The sequence below is a fragment of the Amyelois transitella genome, chromosome 24 (assembly GCF_032362555.1).
Source record: "Amyelois transitella isolate CPQ chromosome 24, ilAmyTran1.1, whole genome shotgun sequence".
NCBI classification, from domain to species: Eukaryota; Metazoa; Arthropoda; class Insecta; order Lepidoptera; family Pyralidae; genus Amyelois; species Amyelois transitella.
The window spans coordinates 922,137-939,119 of record NC_083527.1 but is presented as its reverse complement, the minus strand read 5'-3'; the positions used below and the strand labels follow the sequence as shown (position 1 = coordinate 939,119).

The following is a 16,983-nucleotide window of genomic DNA, read 5'->3' as shown; positions in this document are numbered from 1 at the left end:
TGCCAAAATAAAGAACAAGTAAGCAGTAAGTAAGTATTGAAAAACCAAAAAAAAAAAGGTTTCCAAAAAATATAGCATATTTTGCACAGTGATGCTTAAACTAGGCTAGGCTTGTATTTTAGTCCATCAAGTCCTCATACAAAGTTTTATAAGTTTCTTATACTAATAAAATTAATCTTAGTAATTGCCCTTCCTTAGTTTGGAAACAAAAGACAAATTTCTCATTTACGTTCCGTTCCATTCAGAACTCATAATCCCCGAGTGTGAAACCCGGAATGGCGCAATTTGTCTCCTAATAGATTAATTTAATCTGTGAAACGGAACGCGGTGCTCACTAGCGGATATTGGTCCAAAGTGCTTGGTTAGGCTATAACTTTACCTTCTTGGTTTGCCCGAGTTAGATTAAACAACATACAATAGACATTTACATACATATAGTCACGTCTATATCCCTTGCAGGATAGACTGAGCCAACGTTCAGTTGTAATGGCTTAATGATGGAATTGAGATCTAAATAGTGACAGGTTGCTAGCACATTGCCCATAAAGGCACAGGTTCAAATTCCACCTCTGCAATCAATGACTATTTTCGAAGTTATGAACATTAGTTTAAATACTAACCAATGCTTTTACGGGGAGGGAAACCTGTACATTCAGGCAAGTGGATATATAATCAAGATTCTGTACGGGTATAGGTTCCCCTGCAAAGGTTGTCAGATGGTCGCATCAGATTTTAGATGGTCGCTTTGTGTAAAAACCTAACTCACCTAATTCAGGATCTATAGATAAAAAAAGTTATAGGATTTTACAGGTCAAGTTTATCTACAACTAGCTGTGCTCGCGACTTTGTCCGCGTGGTATAGTATATTTTGGGCATCATTGAAGCCCTCAAGGATGAATAATTTACCCTGTTTTTTTTCACATTTTTCATTATTTCTTCGCTCCTTATAGTTGCAGCGTAATGTTATTATAGGCTAGCCTTCCTCGATAAATGTTCTATCCAATTTAAAAGAATTTTTCAATTCGAACCAGTAGTTCCTGAGATTAGCGCGTTCAAACAAACAAACTCTTCAGCTTTATAATATTAGTATAGATTGATATAAAAAAAATGTTTAAAAATGCGTAAGTACCTACATTAAAAGTGCAGTTTTCGTAGTTAAAAATTAAACTGCAAAATAACAAAAAGCTTTGATATTTAAATTATTCTGTCGTGCATTACAAACCACGCGAAAGATTTAATTAAATGTTCCCTAATGGCTAAATGGCGGATTTTGCAATAAATTTGTATGCACAATGCATGTGCGGTGAATTATTCTCCGAAAATGCTTGAAATAAAATGTTCAGGACAAAATCTTCGTTATACATACATATAGTCAGGCCTATATCCCTTTCGGGGTAGACAGAGCTAAGCCAACAGTCTCGAAAAGACTGCGAAAGGTCGCGTTCAGCTCTTCTACTTAATGATGGAATTGATATTCAAATTGTGACAGGTTGCTAGCCCCATCGCCTACAAGAGCAATCCCAAGTTTGTAAGCTCCCGTAGTCGCATTTTACGACAACCATGGGAAAGATATAAAGTGCCGTTAACCACATGGCACCGGCAAATTTTCAGTAAGGTATTTCTTTTTAAATTAAAACGTTGTTTCGTGTTTTTTAGACAGGTAAAGGAACATTGCAAGAATCGTGGTATAATTAAACAAAACCCGATAAACTCGTGTTTCAGCTACAGTTGCATGCCCAACTCTAATATATTCATTTTTCCTTGAAAATTGCTTCCACCTCGATGCCTTGCGTTTTGCCACAGAGCATTGCCTGGTAGCCAATCTGTGCTCTGTGTTGTATGCTAATTTCGCGCAAAAATTATCTAAAGAGGTTTATAAAAGTCTTCTTTTAGGCGATGGGCTAGCTACCCGTCACTATTTAATCTCAATTCCATCACGTGACTTCTCGCAATCTTTTCGAGATTGTTGGCTTAGCTCTGTCTACCCCGAAATGGATATAGGCGTGACTATATGTATCAGCCATACAACTGAATTTGGCTTTCCAGTCTTTTCAAGATTGTGGCCTCTGGATAGGGATATAGAGGAGAGTATAATGTACATACATGTGTGTTATGAGCTATTTGGGACAGTCGGTGGGCAAGCATGTACAGCACCCGGCATTTAAGTTGACCCTAGAACTTGACACTTTTGGGACTTTAAGTACTTTGTTAGCTTTGGTAATAGCGTTATTCGGCAGTAGCAATCGCCCGTCTGAGTCACTATGAGTCGCTTCGTTTAAAAACCTGACTCATATAATTCAGGAAAGTTCAATTGAAGTACTCCGGGCTCGTGTCCAGAAAGATGTGGATATATCCGGAACTGACGACACAAGTAAAAAGAAGATGGGGCATGAAAGAAAATACAATTTTTGTCATTTTTACTATACTAATTATTTTTGGCAAAATTAATTAACAACCAGCAGCCCCGGCTTCGTACGGGTAGCATTTAAATTGAGATTACTTAGTTTTGAATTAATTTATCTTTTTAAAAAAAATGCATCTATCCGTTGTGTAGTTTAAAAATTTAAGCATACAAACAAGAAACAGACGCGGGAAACGACTTTGCTTCATACTATGTTGTGGTAATAATCATAGTGATTGATAAAAAACGCACCTGCCCCATTTTCACGCAAGGGTAATCGTCTCGGGTTTGACTGCGCTTGCGCGTTATTGCTTGTTTAAATTTTTTCGTCCTTTGGTCCTATTCTCTATTATGCCGGGAACCTCACGGCATTATAACGTATTCTCTATTTATGCGCGATGTCTTCTATTGAAGACACCGGGCGCCGTAGAGTAAGTCAATTACCAGGGTAACATCAATCACGAAGAGGTTCTGTTTAGATGCGTGGGTGAGTAACTAAATTACCCCGATAGCTGTTAACTCCGACTGAATTATGGGCTTCTGGTATCAAATTCCGCAAATTATATTTGTATGTACAAAATGCTCCCTTTTAAGTTTGAAATAATTGAGGTTAAACTTTATTGATTGGGTTAGTTTAATACGTATTTTTTATCCAAAAAATGCATTTACAGCTGTATTTTTCGTGCCGTATGCTTTCCAGCAAGTTATAATAGGACCACTCCCTCTCGTCGATCGTCGATGTCGTATAAGGCGACGAAGGATAAGGCTTATTATAAACTTAGGATTCTCCTTTTAGGCGATGTGCTGGCAACCTGTTACTTTTTGAATCACAATCCATTAACTTTGTTAGCCGTACAGTTGAAGGTGGCCTTTCAGTCTTTTTGACACTGTTGTGTTGTCTCTGTCTAACCCGCAAAGGATATGTACGTGTGTATGTACTTTAAATTCCGTTAAATGTACTAAGATCTCATAGCCACGGAGGGCTATTAATTTTCCAGACTGCTAACGAATCGTTTCTTGGAATCCGAGTGGAGTCGGGAATACATTATAAAAGTTCCATTTAATCAGACAGAGATGGATGAACTGCTCCAATTCAGTTTTAGATATAAATATTATAGATACCTAGTATTACAAATATTCATATAACTAGCGAGAAAATTGTAACAAGACTATCTGTTACCCGCGACTTCTTCAAACAAAGAAACAGCGCAGCTAAGTAAACTGTCAAAGGGTTGATTTTGACCAACTTACTCGTACTTGACATAGTTATAATTATGATCAAACTTTAAGAAAATGACTTTTAAATTTAAACTTATTATGTTATTGAAAATCTGTGCAATAATTTTTGCGTGAAAGAGTCAACTTTGAGCCGGGTGCAATTTGGGGTACCAATTTTTATTTTCGCGTGACGTTTGTTCAATCATTTGGTACTTACGGGGTAGACAGATCCAGGAAAGCGGGACAGGCAGCGAGTACAACTGGTAATATACCTGGATGAGAGAAAGAGAGGGGAAGACAGATGCTACAGTCTTGAAAATATTGAAAAGCCAAATAGGTATTTGGCTTAATGATGGACGATGTATCATTAAAGTGGTCTCGCGTATTCATGTTTCTCCAAGTAAAACTAATTGTGTTTAATTAAACCTTCACGGTTTTAATTCATCGAACACTCTGGCTATTGTATATATGTGGTGTGAAGTATATTCAAAGTAAGAGTACTACTGCTTCATTCTCTTCTACCTATCATCAGCTATGTCATTTACATACTTATTTGCATCAAAGATTTTATCTACAAGAAATAAACTTACTCACTGCACTCTCTGCTTTCACTTATTTTAACAAATTTCTTGACCTGAATAAAAGTTATGCTTAAAAATCATTACGCTATTTACCATGTGTACATTATACATTACGGGTTAATTTTATGCTACACTAGATATAGTATGTACTTAGGTACCAGGAGAGCAGAAAAGTGAAGGGTTTATCTAGTAACATAACGCTGCGATGGAGTCCCAGCGGTACCATAAAACGCACAAAACTAAGGCTTGTTTATACTTCAAGAGTTGCAATAGAAATAGTTTGTTCGTCTGTCTCGGTTAGCCTAGTTGTACATATCCACACTTTTATTAAAGAGAATATATTTATATATTCCTTTATTTACCAATTCGTGTACACAGAAAACATATAGGAATCATAAACACAAGGAAAAATAGTATCTACATAGAAAAAAATATTTTCAAGACTGTTGGCTCTGTCTACCCCGCAAGGGATATAGACGTGACCATATGTATGTATGTTTGTATGTATGTACAAAAAAAAAATATTTGTATTTTTGTAACAAATGAACTTATAACTACTGGACTATTTTTCACGAAATTTGGCACAGATATAGTTAAAGACCTTCGAAAGTAATTTAGGCTAGGCTTTTTATTGATAATTTGAAATTTGAAATTTCCCACGGGAGTGAAGCTCCGCGCAAAAGCTAGTATTATTATAATTGAATGCTCACTTCTAAGCCATGTCATTATACATAAATACCTTAAATACACTTACTGTACATTATTTAAGTTGCAATCTTATATATAAAATTCTCGTCTCACAATGTTCGTTCCCGCACTCCTCCGAAACGGCTTGACCGATTCTCATGAAATTTTGTGAGCATATTGAGTAGGTCTAAGAATCGGCCAACATCTGCCAACATTTTTATACCCCTTAGTGATAAGGGTTATCCACCCTTATGATTTTTTTAACTAGAAATTACCTTAAAATAATTTATCTAGTAAGTTACATCTAGTAAATTAAATAAAATGCAACTTCAGCACACTCATGTAAAATTGCCCTTATTGAGAAAGTGGTAGAGCGTGGCATTAGGGATTGGCTACTATCGATACTAAGTTATATCGATGCCTCTCCCTCGGGTCAACCTCCACGAATATCGTAAATATTACATCTCATTTTGCTACAAGTTGGGAACGTGGGAGGATCATATTTTCGATATCTTTATCTCGTAAATATCTTGGCCAATTGCAAGTAGATGTTTTCGTTCTAATAAACTGCTACTAACAATAATACTCTACACACTACAACTATAAGGCAAAGATATAATGGAATTTATGTGAAAAAAAAACGGAGAAAATTTTTCATCCTTAACGGCTTCAATGATGCCCAAAATAACTATTCCACGCGGACAAAGTCGCGGGCACAGCTTGTTTACTCTTTATTCTTAATACGTCACTTAGAACTCGAGGTATTAACAAAAGTTATTCCTAACGCATGAAGTTCGCTTCGCAAAAGTTAGAAACGAATAAAATTTAAGCACAAAAGCTTTACAAGTTCAGACCAATACTAAAAATGTGATTACTAAAGTTAGCAAGGAACCGTTGTAAACTTGGTGAAGTACCTTACTGGAGAATTAAAAACTTATATCTACTTATACAGTTCGATTCAGTTTTAAGTCATTTAGCCCTTATGCATGTACAATTGTACATAGGTCTGCTGGAAGAGATTTCTATTGAAATAAGTAGCACCTTTGTACTACAATTAGGTACTGTATTAAATGCTCCTGTATCTAATTTTGTGTATTTAAATAAATGAATAAAAAAATTATGACATGACTTTCAAATGTGACTTGTCGTTTAAACAAAATAATGTCGTTAATACAAAATTGTATAAGCGAATAGCCAAGTTTGTATAAGATTTCATGCTTGATACAAAGTTAGTTGTTACCATCCAATATCATGTAATTTGGCCCCTAAGGAAAGAAATCTTGTCACAACTTACGGAAAAGTATATCAAAATGCTTAATGCAAAATGTTTATTTTAAACCGCCTTCAAAAATAGGTGGTGTATTTGTACGCGATTATCTCGCGTTCCGCTGAACCGATTTTGATACAGTTTTCAGTTTGTTGCACTTAAGAATAGGTTATATAAACAAATTTACTTAAAAAATGTAGATATCGATTGGAGGCGATTCTTTTTTTACAAAAGTTATTTAGATTCGATTTTGGAGTAGTAAGACCTAAGTCTTCGCGATGAGAGTCGGGGATTTCTTATTATAAGAAATAGTAATTAACTCGGACTTGCCACAGAAGCAATAACCTTTAATTGTTAGTATACATTAAGTACATTTTTTTGAGGATATTTATAAACGATGAAGTATATTTTGATCATTCCAATAATTTGTTTATACATTATCTTATATATGTATAAAATTCTCGTGTCACAATGTACGTGCCCGTACTCCTCCGAAATGGCTTGACTGATTCTCATGAAATTTTGTGAGCATATTGAGTAGGTATGAGAATCGGCCAACATCTTTTTTTCATACCCGCAAAATGCAAAACAACGTTTGCCGGGACAGTTACTTAAAACAAAGTAAATTTCAAAAGTAATAAAAAGTTAAGATATGAAAATAGATATTAACCCAAAATAAAAATAAACGTTTTCATTCGGTTTAATCCATTTCTCGTGGTCGGTAAATTGAAATATAACTGGGTTCATAAATGGGTAATTATTTTAAGTAAAAAACAACCCACCCTTTATACAGTCCGGACATAAACTCCAGCTAATGTACTCCATTTAAGAGGCACAGATGCATTTTAATATGCAGACCAGCTCATGTAAATGTATGGAAATAACCCCCGTTACGGACGGTTAAATGTGATGTTTTTTATCACCGCAGAATGTTCGTATTTTGAAAACATTTCGTTTTCATTAACATAATTTTAAATAATAGCGTAAAAATATGGTGATTTTTTCTGAAATCCCTTAATTTATTGAAGCTTTTTACAGCTTCGGGTGACATTTTATCAAAATTAACTCAATCGGATCAGTGGACAGATAAACTTGTCACGTTTTTATTGCTTATGGGGTAGAAAGAGCCAATATTCACAAGATTCGCTTCCTATTAATTGATTTTTATTTATTTAGGTTGTACCAACATTTTTTTACATTCATACTTAATTCAATTTTAACATAAAACACTTTTCTAAGTGAACGTACATACAAACATATAATCACGTCTATATCCCTTGCGGTGTAGACAGAGCTTACAATTCAAATAGTGACAGGTTCCTAGCCTATCGCCTAAAAGAAGAATCCCAAGTTTATAAGCCTATCCCTTAGTCGCCTTTTACGACATCCATTACATTTCTTAACGTAACAAATACTAAAAGGTAAAAAAATATATTTTTAATTCTATACCCGCCACTATATCTTCTTTTACATCAAAAGATTTCCCTGTTCACGCTGTTCCTGATCTTGTCACTTTGTTCTAGAAATCGTCTCGAGAGGAGCGCTTCGAAAAGATGGCGGGGTTCCGTGCGACGCGTACTCTCAGCGGCTGTTTGTGAGTACGAGAACACCTTCACGTGGTTATGTTGCCTTAGTACTTTTTTGTAAATCACCTTGAGAGAGCGCACCTAGTTTTAAAATTAAGATGTGCACTTTTCATTTGTACCGTGTGGTTCCCGGCACCAAATAAAAAAAATAGAATAGGACAACATCTCGTTCCAACAAAACTCTGTGCTCAATAATAAGGAACTTAAATGGGTTTATGAACCTTGAAAAAATATTTGTTCGTAGTTTATAAAAAAGTATATACCTAATTATAGTTTAATAATTAGAAGCATAATCGAAAACATAATAATTACGGACGTCTGTTTATTACCGTATAAATGAGTTTGTCTTATTGTTCTTCGGCATACAATATTTTGGCAAAATAGTTATAGGCATAGCAAATATACAAAGGAAGTGTGAATGCTGGTGGTGTGGAAAGGCATAGATGAATGTACCTTGATCAAATCGGAGATGTTCTAGCAAAAGGTATGATCAAGATTACCCGAAACCGCCTAGCTTGCATGAAGAGAGTTATGAATGTGGATGAAGCGAAGGAAGTATGCAGAGATCCGGGAAAAAGGCGTGATTTTATGTATGTATGTATCGGAATCATTCATTCGTTAGTTTCATTAATAATTCATAAATATCTGCCTATTCTGCCAATAGGCGATATTTCTGACACGATCCAGATAAAGTTTCAATTTCGCTCGGCTGCCATTTTATTTTTATTCCAGCGATATGTCAATGTGGGATTGGATTGTAAAGTTTGTAGGACACGAGAACGTGTTCTAGACGTTTCTATTCTAGAAATAAAACCAGAATGAAATACGGTTTGATAGTAAACAAATTGCTGGATTTTACCTTTAGCGAGGTGGGCAAAGACTCGGATTATGGTTGAAAATTATTGAAATCTTGACTTTTATTAATTATTATGGGACAATTCAATATCACTTAATAATAAATTTCAAATTGTCATATTTGGAAGCGGCAGTTACTTAAAACTAAGTTTACTGCCGCTTCCAAAGCGTCAGTGCAGAAGGAGCAGTAACAAACTGCACTGCAGCATTTTCTTATTAGCAATTACAGCGTAGTTAAGGCCAGACCAAAACATAGATACCTTGGCTGACTGAATACAACGGTCTTTTACAATTAATGGGACGAGCCAGTTATAGGATACCTACGTCCTACGTACATCAATAAAATCACGCCCTAATCCCCGATAGGGCTTACCACTTGCCACGTTCCCTGCATCTTCGTACTTCATTCGCTTTTTCTTATCATACACTTGGGATTCTTGTTTTAGGCGATGGGCTAGCAACCTGTCACTATTTTAATCTGAATTCCATCATAAAGCCAAATAGCTGAACGTGGCATATCAGTGTTTTCAAGACTGTTGGCTCTGTCTACCCCGCAAAGGATATAGACGTGATTATTTGTATGTATGTTTCTTATTATACGCTCTCTTTATGTAGTCCTTAGGTTTGATAGTTTTGAAAACAATACAAGTTTACACACGCGCCGTATCTAGGCAACGGCGCTCAAACGTTTAATATTTCAGCGATGGTCACTACCACGGGTGGTCAAATAATAAATGACACACGTAGAAACAAACCTGTAGCGGTTTGTTTGGTTTACATACATACATATCATCACGTCTATATCCCTTGCGGGGTAGACAGCCACGGCTAGCTTAGTTTGGCTTAGTGATAGAATTGTGATTCGAATAGTGACAGGTTGCTAGACCATCGCCGAAAAGAAGAGTCCCAAGTTTATAAGCCCTTAGTCGCCGTTTACGAAATCCGTAGGAAAGAGATGGAGTTGTCCTGTTCTTTTTCTATTGATACCTATCGGGAACCACACGGCACTTGTTTGGTTTATAAACAAATAATCCTATCTAGGTGTGATAAGGTGTGTCTTAACATCGGTATAGTTTTCTCATGTCTTCATTTCATTTTTTTAATGAAGGTATCAGTAATGACTTTCCAGTTCATTTTTTTTTAATGTAAAAATAAGTAATATTTTGAACGTTTTGGCGTAGAAATACTTTGACCGTCGAATACCCAAAAAGTATATCAGCAATACGGTTTCTGTCTTTGATCTCGTGTTATCTTGTGATCAGAAGGCGGTAAATTATCTGGCTCAGAGAATCAGCACTGCCCTTTGATATGGCAATATAAGTGCTATCATCATTCTGGGAATACACCCGTAGGTTTATAATACTTAAAGCTGTGCCCGCGACTTCGTCCGGGTGGTATAGTTATTTGGGCATCATTGATAAATGGTCTATTCGACGCAAAATGATTATAATTAATTTAAACCAGTAGTTCCTGAGATTAGCGCGTTCAAACAAACAAACTCTTCAGCTTTATAATATTAGTATAGATGTCACGACTGTTCAATTTATAAATTTGGTTGTAAATTTTTTATTCATCTGTAATATCTTTATTTTTTTGGTACATAGGTATCTTTAGCATAGTTTTAGTTTTTAAAGGCTTATAAGTTTTAAGTTTGGATGGTTCATTCATACCTACATACATATTTATGTTAATACATACATAATGTATGTATATATTAACCATCATAGTATAACACAGTCACGTCTATATCCCTCGCGGGGTAGACAGAGCCAACAGTCTCAAAAAGACTGCTCAACTTATTTTTCAGATAACCTCTCCTGCTTCACCCACGGCTGCAGTACCGGCTGGGTGTCTGGAGTACTAGGGAACGAGGCGTTAACAGGAGGTGCTTGGTTGGCCGCCCTACCATGCCTTGTTGCTTTGCCGGCGGCGCCATTCTTCGCGGTACTAGCTGACGCAAAGGGCAGGAAGGCTGGTGCCCTTTGTGTTAGTATTAGCTTTATTGTAAGTACTTGTAATATATTGTATGTCTGTATGTTCCTCAATTTTATGAACAAAATAACGAAGATCGCGTTTGCTATGAGAAGTGATTCTAAACTTAAAAACTCGCGTAATTCCTGCTGTGTACTTGTGGTTCCCGGCACCAATAAAAAAAAGAATAGAATCATTCCATCTCGGTCCCATGGATGTCTTAAAAGGCGACTAAAGAATAGACCTATACACTTGTTCTTCTTCTTTTCGGCGATGGGCTAGCAATCTGTCACTATTTGAATGGCAATTCTATCATTAAGCCAAACAGCTGAACGTGACCTATCAGACTTTTCAAGATTGTTGGCTGTGTCTACCCCGCAAGGGATAAAGTTGTTATTATATGCACTCATGTATGTATGTGTCCTTAAATTAAGATCGTCCTGGCAAAGGGTCAGGTCAAGAGTACCTGAAACCGCCGAGCTTGCATGAAGTGAGTTATGAATGTGGATGAAGCGAAGGAAGTATGCAAAGATCGTGGCAAGTGGAAAGATGTAGTCTCTGCCTACCTGTCCGGGAAAGAGGCGTGATTTTATGTATGTATGTACATATATGTCCTTATCTCTCTAAAAATGAGACCGAATTCACCTTAATTTTTCAGATAAGCTGGTCACTAGCAGCATGGTGTGGCCCCAGGGGCGTGTGGGCGGCCAGGGTCGCAGCCGGGGCAGGAGGTGCCGGCGCGTTAGCATTGGCACCACTTTACTGCGCAGAGATCGCGCCAAGGACGAGAGGATTGGCCGCTATGCCGGCTTTGGCTTGCAGGTAATTTTTAGTGTTAACATATTGCTCTCTCTTTCTGCATTCCTAGTAACTCTTAGGATTCCTTTTATGAATCCCTTCGCAAAAAAAGACCATAAAGGCGTTCTTAGCATGCACTATATCCACTCTCATAAATTTCAGCTATCTAAAATTATAGCTCTACGTCCATTATTTTTGGATCCGTGCTGTATATCAATCAGTACCTCTAAAAAAAGAAGAAAAGCTATCTATACATAAAACCATGCCTCTTTTCCGGAAGGGTACATCTTTCCACTTGCCACGATCCAGGCATACTTTTTTGTTTTATTCACATTCATTACTCGAATCTCTTTATTCAAATTACTCTTGATCCCCGATTCAATCAATGTACTTTCGAACCATTAACTTTAAAATTACTATCATATTTTCCAGTTCAGGCATCCTCTTCGCCTACGGAGCTGGCGGAATGCTGTCGGCACATGCGCTGTCTCTTTCTATGGCGGTACCGCCAGCTGTGCTCCTGGTATCATTGCTATGGCTTCAGGAGACTCCTTCGTTCCTTATTAGTATTGGTAGAATTCAGGTGAGCATTCCTTCTTTTGTGCGAGAATACCAATACCGTATTTGTAGGTTTCTTTCTCATTTTTCCTAAGCGTTGTTTTTTACTTCTAAGCTTTAGTTATATTTTTTTGTATAAAATTTGTCAACCACCAATTGAAAAAACCAATTCGAGTTTGTCATGTTTTTAAGAAAGAAAATTAAAAAGCTGATGATCTGATATAATAAAATTTTAACTTGCAACCCTAATTTCAGGATGCCGCAAAAGTTATATGTTGGTTCGACGGTTCCGACTTTCAAGAGGATCTGACCGACGTGATAGAACAGCAAGAAGTGAGGATCAGGACTTCAGAACACTATGGGAGGCGCGAGGCGATGAGGAGACAGGACTCGGACACCTTCCAACCAATGTTGAAGAGGGTCAGCGGGCTGGATTCTAATTCAGACAGGAGAAGTGAACCTTCGGCTTGTAGGGAGCTGTGTAAGTTACCATTTATCTCTTGTGTTTTTGTTTCCTCATAGAATGAACACCGGATAGTTCTATAATTTGATGCCTCAACTCATTGAAAACCACTTGACTTTTTTCATTGATTGAAAAAAGTCAAGTGGTTTTCAATGAGAGACATCAATCATCAAATTATTATTATCAAAAGTACCCGAAACCGCCGAGCTTGCATGAAGAGAGTTATGAATGTGGATGAAGCGAAGGAAGTATGCAGAGATCATGGCAAGTGGAAAGAGGTAGTCTCTGCCTACCCCTCCGGGAAAGAGACGTGATTTTATGTATGTATGCAAATTATTATACTAACGGTACTATGATAACTTGATGACACAGACCCAGCTAGCCTAAAAGAAACCTTCTCTTTGATATGCGTTTAAGAAAATTTAAGATCACAAAATCTGGGTAAACTAGAGCTGATTTTCATTACATCATAACTGGGTGTCCACCACCCTTTCACTGGGACCACCTCCACCTGGAACTTTTAGTTCAAAAGGAGCGTTCTACTGCGCAAATAGGCATAGTTTAGCATTTTCATCTTTGAAGTGAACCACACAGTAAAAGCAAGTGGGGTGATAAGCAGAGATCGGATTAGGTAGATTGAATTGGGGTGAATGAACTGAAACGTATATATTAATATGGACATGCCTCCGCCCGAGATTGCGGGATTTGAAAAAGTGCGATGAAGAATATATTAGTGGTAGCTGTTTTCCCCCGACTTCGTTCACTTAAATTGTAGTCCTATGTTACCCGCGAACAATGTAGTTTACTGTAAGTATAAGTACTGAAATGGAATCCCGGAAAAGAGGCTTATCCATGTTATGCTTTCTATGGTAATTCATGATGCAAGTACGTAAAATCAATCTACCTATTCCGATCTCTGGTGATAAGACAGGTTTTTCAACATTTCTGCATCAACTTCCATTGTTCCAGTCCGCCACCGCCGCTCTCGCCGTGCCCTGTTCTCCTGCTTCGTTCTGCTCTGTGTTGCTGCGGGCAGCGGCGCGGGCGCAGTCAACAGTTTCGCGGCCGCCGTACTCAGGCATTCGGCTCATACCGTGCCTCATCTTAATTTAACTGTTTATAACTACACTCTTTATAATGGGTAAGTCTAATAGTGAAGTTTCTTTAGTGTTGTTTTGACATTTTCATGCTCATTAAAAGTGCTGCTGGTGTGGATCTTGGAAACTTGGAAATGTAAATCGTAAGCTTTTTAACCATCATGAAGCCATTTAGCAGAATATGGATTAAGTCAGTCATTTCGAGACTGTTGGCTCCATCTACCCCGTAAGTGAAAAGACGTGATACCTACAGAACTACACACACGAGTACGAGCTTTTTTATTTTACAATTTAGCTGACAATTTCAACGTTGACGAAGTATTTCAAGACTCTTACATAGTGTTTTCTCTTCGGACTGCACCGTTGTCGCAAATGACGATAAAAGGAATAAGATTGTCCCCTGTAACTTTACTACTGATGTTTTAAAAATTCATTCATCATTTTTTATGTAGTCAAATATAAATTTTAGCAATATGTTTCTGACTTTTCCAGAACATCGCCTCGCTCGTTGTTCGACACGTCTGAAGCCGGGTCCATAATGTGCGGTACTGCGTTAGTGCTGGGTGCTGCAGTAGCTACCGTCACTGTTGATAAAATTGGTAGAAAGGTATGCCTGATAAATTTATTCCTCCCTGCATTAAACATACATACATACATACATAAAATCACGCCTCTTTCCCGGAGGGGTAGGCAGAGACTACCTCTTTCCACTTGCCACGATCTCTGCATACTTCTTTCGCTTCGTCCACATTCATAACTCTCTTCATACAAGCTCGGCGGTTTCGGGTACTTTTGACCTGACCCTTTACCAGGACGTCCTTAATTTGATCAAGATACGTTCGTCTAGGTCTTCCCACTCCGACCTTTCCCTCCACACTCTCCTTGTATATCTGCTTAGTCAACCTGCTTTCATTCATCCTCTCCACATGACCGAACCATCTTAACATACCCTTTTCTATTCCTGTAACTACATCTTCTTTCACATCACAACATTCCCTTATCACGCTGTTCTTATCCTGTCACTCAATTTCACACCTGCATTAAACTTCGTAAAAATGTCAAAAATTGTTCTCTCTGGAGATGACCCGAGGTACGCCTTTGACCATGATCCTGGGTGAGTCAGGTTTTTACACGAAGTGACTCCCGGCGGCACAACCTTTGTCGTGGAAACTTATCTCTATCTAATGGACCATAGTAAAAAACTGCACTAAATTAATGTACGAAAGAAATCTCCTTTGAAAAACTGATTTTAAACGGACGTTTTGAATCTTGTTACAATGATCCGTGGTCACCGAGGGACTGAAAACCAGCGGGCTATTTCTTCGTCTGCACGGTAGAATGTTCTTCTATTGCCAAGTTGTTAACTCGCTAAATTAAACTCGCCCACCGTCACTAAAAGAGTCCATATTCTGGAACGCCGCTGCATTACGGTTAATATTAACTTACTTCGCAGAACGAAGTTTCATTTATGTAATCACTAAATTGATTTGAAAACGCTTGAAGACTCTGATAAAGCTAAATCAGTAAGAGTAGCTCACAGGAGTTTTGAAATAAAGACTTTGCACTGTCGCGATATTTCAAATTATCGGCCATGTCTAAAAAACTTCTCATATTAATCCGACTTGATGGCTACAAATATTTCATCCTAAAACATCCTACTTTTCTTCCACAGATACTGCTTCTCTGGTCTTGTTCAGGAATAACTTGCTGCTTGGCATTATTGGGAATCTACTGCGACCCTCGTCTACGTATGCATTCCTGGTACACGCACCGACTGTGGTCCTACAGAAAACTCATTTTCACCGACATCAACGACAACATCGTCAACATACCTCAAATTAGCGTATCTCAAAATGCTACTTTATATGAAGATTTTTTAATAAAGAATTATACAAAGAACTGGATCAATGAAAACTGGACTGAGTTGACGCCAAAAGTATTGAATGTTACAGTGAATGAAGACGCGACGTTATGGGCCCCAGTTACTTTGTTGTCTGTAGTGCTGTTCCTGTATAATATAGGGTTGGGATCTGTGCCTTTTGTACTGGTTTCGGAGTTATTTTCGATAAATGTAAGTATTAGTAATGAAACAAATAGGTATTTAAATTGGCTATATACAGTCTGTTCTTGTCGGTGATTGGTCGGTGATAAGAAATTAAAATGTATGTTTTATTTAAAAAGTTGCAACAGTCGAACATAGCATTGATTATCTATTACCCTTATCCCTTACTCATATTTCAGGTCCGCAGCCTCGCCTCCAGCCTCCTCATCTCCTGGATGTGGCTCAGCAACTTTCTCCTTCTCCGGTACTACGGCACTATCGCCGTCTCGCTCGGCCTCCACGGCACCTATTACATAAGCGCCTCTATCACACTTCTGGGCTCCTTGTATATATTCTTCATAATTCCTGAAACTAAAGGGAGAAGTCAGGAGGAAATCGATGAAGCGCTGGATGGACCATTATTGGTGATGATGAAGAAGAATCGGCGATGACAATCCGGGAAGATATCAATGGTGTTTGTAATTTAACTCCTGTTGGAAGTTAAGATGAACAAGTGATAGATATATGAGAAACTTACATAAGTTTTTTTTATATTTCACGTTCGGCCATGGAAATTATATTTTTTTTTTTTACATTAAACATTTAATAAATTATTATAATAGTAATATTTTTGAATACTGTTCTATATTTAAAAGAAACAAATTACATAAATCGTCTTTCTCTTGTCAATATTTAACAACAAATTAAATCATTATTATTTTATCTACTAGAGAAAAAATGTTCTCAAAGACCTTTCATAGAATTTTACGAGTGCATTCTAAATAGTCAAATCTTAGAGAGTTATTGTAATTTAGAAACATAAATACGTATTATTACGTCTATATCCCTTGCAGGGCAGATAGAGCCAACATTCTTGAAAAGACTGAAAGGCCACGCCAGCTGTATGTATGGCTTTATAATGGAATTGAGATTAAAATATTAACACGTTGCTAGCCTATCGCCTACAAGAAGAATCCCAAGTTTATTAGCCTATCCCTTAGTCGCCTTTTACGACATCCATGGGAACGATATATATCCCATTCTTTAGAACCAAATGGCACAATTAAAATTACATATTATTATTATGATATACTCGTATATAAATTGCAAATTTATCTAAGAAAAGTTTTACAGTGTAAGTTTGCAATCCTCTGTACAGAATACAGTCAACAGGGCCTCAACCTACCCAAATTCATTACAATACAAATAGACGTCTATTACCCCGTCTCATAGTTCCTTGAGTCACATAAGTCATATGACCTGCGAGGAATTATGTGACGGGGGATGTTGACTATAAAGTCCTATTATTAGCTGAGTTCCAATAGAATTTTCATTTTATTTTATTTTGTATCATAATTTATAATCAGTCATGTTTTTATTTTTTATATAAAAATTGAATTTGTATAAATATAGATAAGTGAATATGTAATTACGAGTAATTTAATTAGAATAGGTTTATC

At 37.1% G+C, this 16,983-nt stretch overlaps 1 protein-coding gene across 1 annotated transcript; it reads left to right on the top strand.

Annotated features, from left to right (window-relative positions):
• The first annotated feature begins 2,799 nt into the window (after nt 1–2,799).
• LOC106137985 (facilitated trehalose transporter Tret1-2 homolog) lies at nt 2,800–15,975 on the top strand. The gene is made up of 11 exons (XM_060951381.1): nt 2,800–2,832; nt 7,634–7,748; nt 10,403–10,599; nt 11,225–11,388; nt 11,797–11,947; nt 12,178–12,403; nt 13,355–13,526; nt 13,975–14,089; nt 15,155–15,304; nt 15,368–15,553; nt 15,724–15,975. The coding sequence occupies exons 1-11, from the start codon at nt 2,800–2,802 to the stop codon at nt 15,973–15,975; spliced, it is 1,761 nt and encodes a 586-aa protein (XP_060807364.1).
• The last annotated feature ends 1,008 nt before the right edge of the window (nt 15,976–16,983 follow it).